At 36.5% G+C, this 13,788-nt stretch overlaps 1 protein-coding gene across 3 annotated transcripts; it reads right to left on the bottom strand.

The window, feature by feature from the left end:
• Window positions 1–11,827: 11,827 nt before the first annotated feature.
• Window positions 11,828–13,431, bottom strand: LOC136246447 (uncharacterized). 3 transcript variants are annotated; one of them, XM_066037928.1, is made up of 8 exons: window positions 13,233–13,431; window positions 13,114–13,180; window positions 12,955–13,066; window positions 12,806–12,906; window positions 12,517–12,756; window positions 12,407–12,461; window positions 12,288–12,346; window positions 11,828–12,231 (listed from the first exon to the last, which is right to left on the bottom strand). In XM_066037928.1, exons 1-4 carry the CDS (start codon window positions 13,396–13,398, stop codon window positions 12,856–12,858), a joined length of 396 nt encoding a protein of 131 aa, XP_065894000.1. In that variant the 5' UTR covers window positions 13,399–13,431; the 3' UTR covers window positions 11,828–12,231; window positions 12,288–12,346; window positions 12,407–12,461; window positions 12,517–12,756; window positions 12,806–12,855. The 3 variants fall into 3 exon arrangements, with proteins under 3 accessions (XP_065894000.1, XP_065894001.1, XP_065893999.1); XM_066037929.1 differs by having other exon boundaries at window positions 12,401–12,461; XM_066037927.1 differs by having other exon boundaries at window positions 12,288–12,461.
• Window positions 13,432–13,788: the final 357 nt, after the last annotated feature.

Consider the following 13,788-nt stretch of genomic DNA (forward strand, 5'->3'; position numbering starts at 1 on the left):
ACAGGGCAATTTGTTTGCAGCTGAACTCTGTACATGGTAGTTTCATTGTAGCTGAACTCTCTACAATGTAACTTCTTCTAGCTGAACTCTCTACAGGGTGACTTGTTTCTAGCTGATCTTTCTACAGGGTGAATTGTTTCTAGCTGAACTCTCTACAGGGTGATTTGTTTGTAGCTGAACTCTCTACAAGGTAACTTCTTCTAGCTGATCTTTCTACAAGGTGATTTGTCTGTAGCTGAATTCTCTATAGGGAAATTTGTTTGCTGCTGAACTCTCTACATGTTAGTTTCTTGTAGCTGAACTCTCTACAATGTAACTTCTTCTAGCTGAACTCTCTAGAGGGTGACTTGTTTGTAGCTGAACCCTCTACAGGGTGATTTGTTTCTAGCTGAGCTCTCTACAAGGTAACTTCTTCTAGCAGATCTTTCTACAGGATGATTTGTTTGTCTCTACAGGGCAATTTGTTTGCAGCTGAACTCTCTACATGGTAGTTTCTTTGTAGCTGAACTCTCTACAACGTAATTTCTTCTAGCTGAACTCTCTACAGGGTGATTTGTTTGTAGCTGAATTCTCTACAGGGCGATTTGTTTGCTGCTGAACTCTCTACAGGGCGATTTGTTTGCTGCTGAACTCTCTACATGGTAGTTTCTTTGTAGCTGAACTCTCTACAACGTAATTTCTTCTAGCTGAACTCTCTACAAGGTGACTTGTTTCTAACTGAACTCTCTACAGGGTGATTTGTTTGTAGCTGAATTCTCTACAGGGCGATTTGTTTGCTGCTGAACTCTCTACATGGTAATTTCTTTGTAGCTGAACTCTCTACAATGTAACTTCTTCTAGCTGAACTCTCTACGGGTGACTTGTTTCTAGCTTATCTCTCTACAGGGTGACTTGTTTCTAGCTGAACTATCTACAGGGTGATTTGTTTGTAGCTGAACTCTCTACAATGTAACTTCTTCTAGCTGAACTCTCTACAGGATGACTTGTTTCTAACTGATCTCTCTACAGTGTGATCTGTTCATAGCGGAACTTTTTACTGGGTGATTTGTTTGCAGCTAAACTCTTTGCATGATTGTTTCTTTGTAACTGAACTCTCTACAATGTGACTTCTTCTAGCTGATCTCTCTACAGGATGACTTGTTTCTAAGTGAACTCTCTATAGTGTGATCTGTTCATAGCGGAACTTTCTGAGTACTGGGTGATTTGTTTGCATCTAAACTCTTTGCATGATTGTTTCTTTGCAACTGAACTCTCTACAAGGTAACTTCTTCTAGCTGATCTCTCTACAGGGCAATTTGTTTGTAGCTGAATTCTCTACAGGGTGATTTATTTCAGCTGAACTCCCTACATGATGGCTTCTTTGTAGCTGAACTCTCTATTAGGTACCTTCTTCTGGCTGATCTGACTACAGGGTGACTTGTTTGTAGCTGAATTCCCTACAGAATAACTTACAATGTAATATAACTGAGTAAATTATACATGCAGCTGAATGCTTTATTGGTGTGACTGTTCTATTAGAGTATCTCGATCTCGCATTTGCTGCACATAGTTGCCTTTCGAATCATAACTCAGTGATTTGTAACCCGATTCTTCTGTACTACTGCAAGAACTTTCCATGATGATTATTCCAGCTACATACTGATTTTCAGCTCGTTGCTCTAAGCGGTTTGCCTGGTAGACACGAAAACTAATAGTTGTTTTATTCATAAAAATCGATCGCGTAATTTTGACACAGGTTGGGTTTTGTGTCATATCTCCATGGTCTTTATCCCGATTCCTTTCAAACCACAAAAAGGCACTCCTACGATAGCTGCTCCATCTACATATCAATTTTCAACTGATTCCTCCAAGGGGTTTACCCTGTAGGCGTGACAGACCTTCGACCTTATTTTACGCAAATAATCGGTCATAACTCCGTGAATGGTCATCGGATTCCTACCAAAGTTGGTACAGAGATCCGCCTTAATGAGCCCCTTAAGTGTGCCAAATTTCAGCCCGATCTGAGTACGCATTCGTGTTTTATGGCGGATTTTGCGAAGTGTGCGAAATGAAGAAGAAGTAGAAGAAGAAAAAAACGAAGAAATTAAAATGAAATATTGTTCGCTCGTATCTCGGAAATGGCTGGAGCGATTTTCTTCAAATTTGGCATGTAGACTCCCCTAACTGGGCGGCACGTATCTAGCAAATTTGGTTCCAATCAGAGAAGGGATCACAGAGCTACATAGGTGTGCAAATTGCGTTTTCTTTCTTCCTGTTAATATACTCACAGTGTGGCGCGCCGGCTTCTTGGGCCGTACGACACACTATCGTGTGTCTTGATGTGCATTGTATGTACTACAGTATACCAAAAAGGCAAATGTTAAGCTGAAGAGACACTGATCAATGAAAAATCAATCCGTTATCAAGGTACGCTTGTATCAAGGCATTAATTAGTCAGGAAGGCAGGCAGACAGGCAGGCAGGCAGCATATAGAGAATTCCACTATATATATATATGTATATATATATATATATATTATAATATTAAATGTAGCAACATTTTAAAAGCACATCAGTAGTACTGAAGGCACTTTTTATTATTATTATTATAATAATTGCAGGACTCTGAAAGAGTATACGTGCAATATAGTATGTAGTTAAGTTAAGTAGTTAATTAAGTATAAAAAGAATTATAAATTATAAATTGTTTAAGAAATCAGTAACAGATCTACGGAATGCTTCAAGGGAATCCAAATTAACAACTGAGTCAGGTGAACTATTCCACAATCTGACAGTAGCTGGAAAGAAACTGAATTTGTGTATATCAATTCTTGAAAAAGGTGTTTGATATCTTCTATTGTGCCCTCTAGTAACAGTGTCGATGAGAGATATCTCATAGGGTAGTTCTAGTGCGACAGAACCTTGCAATATCTTATAAAACATCATCAGTCTACTTACTTGTCTTCTAACCTCCAAGCTACACCATTTAAGCTCATTCAAGATACTGGTAACACTACTTGAAAAATCATAATCAGACACCACAAATCTGGCAGCACGTCGCTGAACACTTTCAAGCTTCTCAATGTTAGTCTTAGTATATGGTGCCCAAACTATTGATGCGTATTCTAGTATTGGTCTCACATACAAGAAATAGGCTTGGCTTCGTATTTGAGAATTACAGTGATACAGATTGCGCTTAAGAAGCGCCAATACACTATTAGCTTTTCTGCAAATAGTGGTAATATGTTTGTTAAAGTTCATCTTAGAGTCCAATATCACACCAAGGTATTTTGCATGACTAACCATTCTTAGTTGATTATTGTACAGGAAATAGCTTGTGGGTTTTGGATTACTTAAAGTAACTTGTAATACTTCACATTTATCTGTGTTAAATGTCATCATCCATTTATTAGCCCACTCTTCAATTCGTAACAAATCCTCCTGTAAGAAACGACTATCATCTGTTTTGGTTTGCTATACCTAGCCAATACTGCCAAAGCACCATGAATGTATTGTGAGGCTGGTTATAGGGTGATGTTTTTGGCCAGAAAAGCCCTAATACAGTACTACCGTACTCTATGATACCATTATTGCCAAAGAGCCTTTTAATATCTGCACATATCGATCACCAGTAAGCACGTTGAATGCCAGTTCCTTGTACTACCAAACCATGACACACCAACATAATCCTTAATATAATAATTATTGTCAGTGATGTAGCTACCATTGAGGAAACCGAGGCAGCTGCCTCGGTAAAATGCTCAACAGTTCAGGCTGAGCAGGCCTGAGTTTTGGCACCCTGAATTTTCTACTCAAACATTACAAAACAACATAACTGTACCACACTTAATAGAATCTATGGCTGTAGTACTAAGCAGGGCTGAAGCCCACCGTGGCAAAGTCTGGAATTGGTTGGACCTCTTTTCAGCTACTCGAATTTGTATGAAAAGATCGAGATACTATAATACAGCAATTCATTGTAATATACTCTAATAGAGCACTCAGTACAGATTATAGCCACTGTTCTCATTACACTGCTTGGGCTATATCATCTACATTTATGTTAAATGTCTTTAATTACTTTTCAAAAGTTCCAATGAGTCAACTGCAGGGCTTTACATTGAGTTAATTGATCATGCATATCATGCATTAGTAGTTACAATCAAAACATAGCCTCCACATGCCAAGTCAAAGCATATTATTTCAAAATTTTCTTTGAGGGAGCATGCAACCAGACTCCTTAGCTTGAAATGCTTAGCACATGCAGTTGAAAGCGATAATCTCTGACTTAAATATCACATCAGATCAATAAAAGTATCTGACCACTCAAGATATCTTGTCAGTTATTTTTTTGTGTGTTTAGTACAATTAAACTAGTCTAATAATTGAAGCATGGTAGTATTAACCATTACTTATAACATGTAGTCTTCTGAAACAGTTTCTTCCATCCAACCAGAGAGTCAACCTGCAAATGCTGTACCACCCATGCTTGAAAGTGTTTGTGAAGCAGTCGAGTCAGAAGCAGACCCTCTCAATTAGGGTAATGTATAAACTTTTCCTGGGTAAAATTTTTTTCCTGGCTACGCCACTGATTGTATATATAGCAATTAAGGGAAAACATAAAATGTTGCATTGTGACAACATTATAGTTTAAGATAAGAAAAATATTACATGCTTGACTATACTGGCTATTTTATATCTCATAGGCAGTAGCACTATTTTAGCCATGTGCTCTATCTTATTTAGACAAGTAGTGTGTTTTACTGTATAATGTACGTACTACTTATATCTCTAGAAGTTTATTTGTATAGAGAGGTGGTATCTTATCATAGGTGGCCAGTATAAAACAGGTTCCACTGTTCAATTGTGAATGGTAGCAAATATCTTACTCAGCATCTAATAATTATACAATCTGTAGTGTGTATAAAAATATCAATCTGGGAAGCATCTAATAATTATGTTGGAAATACAATCTGTAATGTGTATAAGTACTAAACTATGTATATGTGTAGGCAAGTGAAAATAGGGCTATTTTTGCTCTAACAAATGACTATGTCAAACTTTAACCATGTATGTTTAGATGAGAGAGATGAAAAAATGACTGTATTAAAACAGTAAACTTGGTTGAAAGTTCACCAAAGGTCAACCCTGAGGTGGCTCCCTATCAAAAAATAACCTTTATTATGCATACAAACTGCGGTACTGCTCAAACGCAACGTCGTCTCCCAAGAGTGTGACTGTGTGAGTGATTAAAAAGCTCAAGTAATTGGCATGGCCCCCATTTTGCTTGTGAGTACTCATCCTGTTTTATTTGGGATGATAACTCACCAGTGAATTCGACACAGGTGCCACTCCCTTTAATTACCAATTTTTTAGCACTGAAATGAGCTGATTGAGAAACTAATGTGTTCAATTAATGGCCTGCCTCTTGTAATGTCATCTCTAACACTACAATGGATGGAGTTTTGTTCCCAGTCAACCCGGTGTGTTGTGTTGCATACTATAATCCCCATGACATGAAACTATTAGAGGATGTAGAATGCATGCAGCAACTTTGTTATGTAATTACGATGGAAGATAAGTCATTTTACATAATTCCATTAGTCATCATGCTTATATGTCAGTGCTTTTATGGTTTTCTGATTGTAGTGGCAAGAGATGCATGGAGCATTTAAACTGTGTTATGTTGATGTCATGTTGTCTACAGTAACATTACTAATGTAACATGGTGTAGGAAACTAATTGTATTTGCATGTATCTGGCTCAGCTCTGACTGTGTATGGTGCTGAGATCTAAGAAGGGATACACTGCTAGGAGTCCCATCCAAAACACCAAGCATGAGTTCTAGCAATCTGGGGGGGGAAAAATGTGAGATGATTAGAAGAACATTAACAACCAGACATTAAAATGAATTGTCACAATATGTATATGTGACAGGATTTGCGAAAAGGTACCTTTTTCACACACAAAATTTGACCCATTTTTTGAACTTTAAAGCTTCATAACTTTTTGATCATGGTATATAATTGCTTGAACTTTTCAATACATGTAGCTACAGTATCTGGCTACATTTTGATACTAAGAGAAAGTTAATCAGTATAAGGAGTCAAGTATTACATTATTTTGTTTGCTGGTATGTCAAATGTGTGGAAAAGGTACCTTTTCACAAATCCGGTCACATATTATGTTAGAATAGCTGAATGCTGTATTAGAGTTATTCCATTGACTGTTGTAACAATCAACACTATCTTCAGTAAAATTTAATACTTGTAATTTGTCATTCTTTCATGAGTACTAGCACCTGCCTTCAGCATATACAGCAATTGATTTGGATCAGCATGTTGTAAAGCTACAAACAGAATATCACACTGACTGGGCAAAATTCAAGGTGTTAAAAAGTGGTCCATAACAGAATAATCATATAGAAAAGATAATAATGAAAGTGTGACATGAAACTTGGTACTTGTATGGAATAGTGTGGGAGTGTGGTATGGACTTTGGAAATCCTATGGAAATAACATGGAAATGTGGCTTGGATTGTGTGTTAATGGTGTGGAAACTGAAAAGGTTGTAGAAATAGTACTATGGAAAGTTTATGAATTTTTATGGAAGTCAGAGATAACATGAAAATAGTGTGGAAGTGACACAGAATTAGCATGGAACTTTTCTAGAACTAGCCATAGTAGGAGAGGTGAGAGGGCTATATACGTATAGTAAGTTTAGTTATAATGTACTCTGGTGAAGGTTCTAGAACACATGTGCAAAAAGGGCTGTAGATCAATAGTACGATCATGGGTAAAATCCACAGTTGTTTCTTGGTTGTTTTAAGGCAGAGATTCCAACCTCTCAACAATTTTAGGAGTGATATCTGAAACACTACCAGAAATGTGGACTAGACTCAAGTGCAGCTCCAGGATTTTTGGCAGTGAAAACAAAAAAAGGTCGCTGCATGCTCAAAGTACATAAATAAGCACAAGGTTGTCTAATTTTAAGCACAGGACTAACTATGAAGCAGATCGGATGTGAGAACTAAGATGAAAGAGTGAGAAACAGAGGGTTAGGGGTGAGAACATGAGATTACTAGCCAAAGAGTGAGACTCATGCCTAATGTGTGAGAGTTGGCAACAAGCTTAAAATCTCGTAGGTCGATTCTGAAAACCTTTACCAAAATTTCCAGAAATTTCAAAATCTGAAATCTTTTATTGCAAATCGGAATTTATTGGATATCTCCAGAAATTACATGTGATTTTCTGTAAAGCTGCTTGGAAATCTATGCACCAATTTTCAGAAATCTTGAAATCTTTGCTAATATCTGAAATCTCGTAGGCGATTTTTGGTGCTAATTGGTTGGTTTCTGACCCCTCGGTTGCATGTCTGTTTAGGGGGGTATATCCTACCAAATACAATGGGTAAGAGAACCTATAATTTTAGAGTACAATATTATGGTCAGCCATAAGCCATTTTCTGACCAAATAATGTTGTTGACCGATCAATGTAGCCTGTTGGTCGGCCATTTGTGCCGATCAAATTTTTCACAACTGTAATTCTTCTTTATAACATTTATATTATTGTTGTCGTCTCATTACCTTTCCTTACCAAAGCTATTTAATCGCTGCGCAAAGTAGCGATCCTGTTGAAGCATCGACTCGATGCACGTGCATAAGTCAGAGTACTGCACCTCATGTTTACCCCTATTATCGGTTGTGGATTTAAGTCAATATTGTGAAGAAGCGATTACTACTGACTACACAAGTGACGCTTTCCAGTAGAAGAAAAGAAATTGCAGATATTTGCGAACTGAGTGGAGGTAAGTATAAGATGGCCATTTTGTGGTTAGAATGTGTAGAGAATGCACTAGCTGGAGAGAGTGGAATGAAAGTCAGGTGATAAAAAGTGCTCTGAAGTTCGACAGTAAGTTTGATCTATTGCAATTCACAAGAGAAACTTTAACAATAATTAGTTGGATAATTATAATTCAATCTGTGCTGACTCAACACCATTAATTTTGTAACAAAGTATATAGTCCAGCTAAGTCTACAAACTGGCTGTACAATAGATTGATTCATAGTTTGTTTTGTAAACTATGTATGCAGCTATACAAATTTTGTACATGTATTACTAATTAATAAACACAATTAATTCTCTGTAAAATGTATGTACATAAAGTTCAGTGATAAGTAGCTGAAAGTGGTCTCATTCAATCTCAGAGTGATCGTTTGTCAAAAAATTTCTTGGGGGGGGGGGGGAGGTAGAATGCTCTTAGATCCCCTACAAGGCTTGTGCTTTGCATTGCGGGGATAGTACACAAGGACATACAATTTCAGAAATGTCCAATCAAATTTGGCTATTCTGTCTGAGCAATAATTTCCCCTTAATAATAATAATAATTGTATATTTATTGTATTGTACAGTGTGACATTATCACAAGATTGTAGGTCATATGCAAAAGGGTGTTGTCCCTGAGAAGAAAATCAAGTAAAGTGTATGTCTAACTATGGTACCATTATTTCTATCCTGGTACTGCACACCCAACTTTGTAAGCAAACTAGCCTGAGAAGCACCAAGGAGAAATGCAAATCGCTACAGAAACAGCTTGACTATTCTTTACCAGCAGAACCTCAAGCTGAACTCTTCCGTACTAAATGTTGGAATGCTACAATGTTGAAAAAAGAGCTTGGTATCACCACCCACACTGTGCAGCTAAAGATTTTCAGCCTTTCCCATTGTAAAGTATGTAACAAGAGTATCTTACATTCTTGGTGTTACTTCACAATGTGCTTGATCATACATACATCACAAGTAAATTTTGTTTCTTGATATCTCAGTACAGCAACATATTCTGAGTCAGGGAAGTGTTTTTGAAAATTGCTTGATACAAACTACCTTATTCTATAGTATGGAAATCTATTTCAGTAGAAATTAAAAAATATTTATCTACTCTAATTGAATGGCCACAAATAAGAAGAGTACCAATAACAAAAGGATTAAATGAGGGTATAAGCATAAGAAATAATACTGTATGTAAAAACCCTTGATTTAATTTAGATCTTCCATTATCCATCTTCAATTCGAGGGTCAGAGGAATTAGAATTTTTGTGCACTTTGTTTTGAATTAGAAATCACAGACACAGATATTTATATCTTGTGCATGTCTTGAATGAGCATCCAGAAGCCAAAGTGTAAAGTGCATACAGTACACTGAAAAAGCCTAACACTGAGTGTGCATGATGTGATCAGCTACAGTCATTTTCACACATACCTAGAAATCGATTTTCTGTTGTCTCCAGTAATAAAGCAGTAGACTGCTAAAGTTTCAGCCTTTCATGTTGAATGGTCTTGGAATTATGGCATTACATATTAGGAACACAATTTGCACAGCAACTATAATGCCAAAGAATACAAGGTACTTGATTAATTGATCATTGTACTCATGAAGCTGTGAAGGCAGTACTTTGCTAAATTTCTTCACTACTCCCTAGTAAATCCATTAAGGTATACTGCTCTCCCTATATTCCTCTGTTGTGCACAAAGAAGAAGGTAATTGCAATAAAGAAATGACTATACTAAACATATCATAAATAACTCACTAACTCAGGTACCCTTTACTGTACAAAAATATAACAAAGATTTCTAGCTCCCATGAATAGCAAATCTGATGGTGTATAAGTTTTATTAATTTGAGACTAGTTTCACTGCATTCTGAAACAATTATAATTTTTTTATGTTACTCTGTGATTGGATAACCTTGACAATTTAACAAGTTACAGTAACTCCTGTTTTTACTTCCACCTTCTCATTTAACCTACTGGCAATGTTTACTTGCTATCCCTTAATTCATAACACATTACCTGCTACCTGCATATAACCTAATCATGTAGTATGGAAACACTAAATAGTAGGAATCATGAATATTTCTGTTTACTAGCTCAGAAATTATAATATAGCTTCAATGCATCTTGGCAGTGCAGTATGTGTAGTCAAAGTTGCTCTGATCATATTGTCAATGAAATTTTCTGCTGACTAACTAACTAACCAACTAACTGTTGTCTTCAGACAAGAGTTACACTATGGATTGGACATTAAATATATTAAGTATCCAAAAGATGCATTGTTGTTGCCATTAATAGTGTTTTGCAAGGGAACAGTCACTACAAGTGATACCATAAACAAGCATGATAACTAGTCAGCCTCAACTCTACACTTGTGCCTTTGTTTACAATTTTACAATTTTCTGTGATTTGAAGTATCTGATTAACTAATAAGTTCTAATTATATTTGCTGATGACAATTGTTTAGGCCTGTGTCAGATATGCCAGCATAATAAAAAGCATAAAAGGCTGGAGAGTTATGCTAGCATAATGCTAGATATGCTAGCATAATGCTAGCATACGCCGTACTAGGTAGATATTTCAAACTGTGAAGCTTAATCAGATTGATACTCCCTAAAAGAGCAAGCAGTCAGTGGAAACTGCAAACTGCAATAGAGCACTCAAATACATTGTAAATAGCTCCTTAGATCAATACTCTCTAATAGAACAGTCACTTTGTAGTGAAATACTCTACTAAGAGTATTCACTGATTAAAATGTTCCAATATGATTGTATTAACCTAGGAGCATAATGCAAGCATAATGGGAACACTGAAGAGCATAATATAATTATTATGTTAAGATTTTGGGAAATTCCTGAAAGTATTTTGGGCAGCATATTTGACTCTGCCTACAAGTGTTAATAACTACACTATGACTACTGTGATCTAACTGGCTTATATCAAGTAAAAGACTGTCAGTGCTTTGATGCATATATATGGCTTCATACACAGCCAAGGACAACTGTTAATATCTACAACTGCTGTGATATAACTGGCTTATATTCAAGTGAAAGACTGTGGGCACTTTAATGGGTATGACTTCATATTCACTTACATGAACATATTTTACTGATACTGCATTCTGATTGCAAACACTTTAACACCTTACTGGACAATATGGTAGTTATAGCACAGGCTTTACAGTTTCAGTATAGTGTGGCTTCAAAGAGGTCTATATAAAAGAGTAACATTTTATTTGAATGTATATCTGTTTTGTATAATCATATGTTTGAAGTGACAAATTTAACTGAATTTTTTACTCTAATTGGTAGAATCTAAATTCAGCATGTGCTTGATTGTAAAGTAACAGTTAAATGGTTAATTTTATAACTGCATGCATACTTGAGTGAGTAGCAAGTATCTTAAAGCTAATTATTATGGAATATACAGAGTAAACAAACATCAACATAATGAATAACATTTAATTAACAACTTGTAATATTTTATCTTAGTGAAACATAGTGATAATATTCTCCATCAAATGTTGTATAGAGGTATACTGGACTACACTATTCAGTGAAGCAGAACAAGATAGACTGCGTCAGGCTATATTTACAACTAGGAGCTGATATTACTATACAGGATGAGGTAAGTAATTGTTTATGTATACACTAAACTATTACTTAGTCATGAGCCTTATGTGCCAATTTGGTATTGGCTAATATAAACTTTACTATAGTGTGTTTTGCTGGTTATAGTAGTATAGTACGTTCGCGTTGAGCTGAACCCTCAAAAACGATTAATAACTTACGATTGCTACATTGCATGGGGCTCCTGTATAGCTCGATACGTAGCGCTTCTCGATCCGCTAAAAATATATTAAAAGCGCTTCATTCGAATGTAAGACACTCCCGTTATGGCACTGTAAAGTTTCGCCATACATTTTCAATGGGGAAGCCTCTAAAGCGCGGCCCTTTGATGGTCATGTTGACACATGTTTGTGGCGAAGCCAGACGTCACATACCCGCCCTCAACACGCATGATTTCACCATCCCTTATGTAAGAGGCTGTAATACACTTTTACAAGAAAAATAAAACAGATTTTGTGTGTGTAAAACAGAGTTACATAAGTAGAAGAGCTGGGGCCACTGTTGCACTGTATTTAGAAGATAAGTGGCCTGCTTATATTCAGGTAAAAACTTCTTCAGCCTCAAAAGAGAAAAAAACCAAATTATAACAGCTCAAAATCCGTTATGTAGCATTGGTGTTCCTGCAAGTGAGCCAAACAACATGTATTTTACTTCACATTCACCACAGCTGACTATCGTCTTCTGTTCCCATTTAGTCAATTTGTCATTTTAATACTTTTCTCATCACTTCGCCACACATGTACACAGTTTTTCCAGCCAGCATTTTGTTTTTGAAGTTACATTCCCAAAAAACTCTAAAAGTTTCAACAAATGAAATAATACTGTTTGTATGAATTTGGGCTGATAGTACCTGTAGTGACTTCCAAACACTCCTGCACTGATTAAATATACAAGGGATGGTATGTTCAACTTCGGATAGCACAATAAAGCAATGATATTTTTTATTAAAGTGCACACACTTACACGTACTTCATCTGTATTTTTATGTACTTCACAGAGTTTAATCCCAGCTACCTGATGACTCCTGGGGAACAAAATCAAGTTATAACACCAATGCTGCAAATATCAAACAATCTTACATCAGATGAAGTAAGCCCAGAAGAAGACTTGGACCCGCTGCTGCTAGTGGACAATTCATTAATACCACCATCACCATCTTCACTATCACTGCCGATTTGGATGAGGAATTGCTCTAAAAGTTCTTCATTACCCAAGTCTCATCCAAATACACAACTGGTCTTCCTTCAGTTCTGTTGCACCTCGTTCGTCTTTAATATTTATGATACTGATGGACTGTGCAGGGCTGCTCATAGCATACCCTGCACATACGTGTAGTGAAATTAAAGCACAAACAGTTTCAATGCTAACCTCTTGTCATTAATCGTCTTGTACTTAAATCCCATATCACTCAACACTCTTTAAAGCAATGTTCTACCCCCAGAGAAAACACCATCATTCTTAAGTTTGGCCTAAGACGGAGTAAGTGACAAAGTTCCAGGTTTCAAAATTTAACTTACCAAAATCTTTGAGAGCGATAGATTTCCTCCCTTCCGTACAATGAATGGATCTTGTCTGATAGTATCTGGGTTAAAACTGTCTGTATCAACAAGGACTCGTGAACATTTGTACCTGACGATTACAGAATTGAGCGGGCTTGTGCAAAGTGCATTTTGTACCTTTTTCTTGGCGTAAATAAATCGCCTTTCTTGCGGTGCTCCATTCTAATGGATGTCCTTGAAATCCCTGCGTGGCGTAATGTATGCCAAAACCCAGCAAAGAAGGCATGATACAATACCGGTGGCCTTCGAGATTCTCTCCATGATGTTGATAGAAATTTTACATTTCTTCGCTTCTTGCTTAAAGTACTCCCATAGTTTCATAAGTAGATACTTCGTTTGGCTGTTTAACGTCTTCCCAAAAGGGTTTCGCTCCGCACTCGCTGACGGTACACTGGACGCCATATTCTCAACAATTAAGTGCTTGCCCGTAACATGGGCTTACGAATAAATGCGTCATAAACATTATGTTTAAAGCCTTTGATCTTGTATGGCTTCTTAATCAACAACTCAGGATTCAGCTCAACGCGAACGTACTATAGTAGTAGTCTTTCCTACACACATTAAATAATTGACTAAAATATTATAAAGTAAGGAGGTGTTCAGTAAGATAATGTACATATTTGGAATACTCAAAGGCATAACATTTTTATAAACCAACTGGTACTATACATTCATCTCCATTGTCTGTTATGTATTTTTAACTAAAAGCATGTTTTAAAGACTGTATCATTTTGTGGTATAGTAAAATTGCACTTGTATATAAGTAGTAGAGAACTGCTGACCTTGCTAATC

This window comes from Dysidea avara, chromosome 2 (assembly GCF_963678975.1).
Source record: "Dysidea avara chromosome 2, odDysAvar1.4, whole genome shotgun sequence".
NCBI lineage: Eukaryota > Metazoa > Porifera > Demospongiae > Dictyoceratida > Dysideidae > Dysidea > Dysidea avara.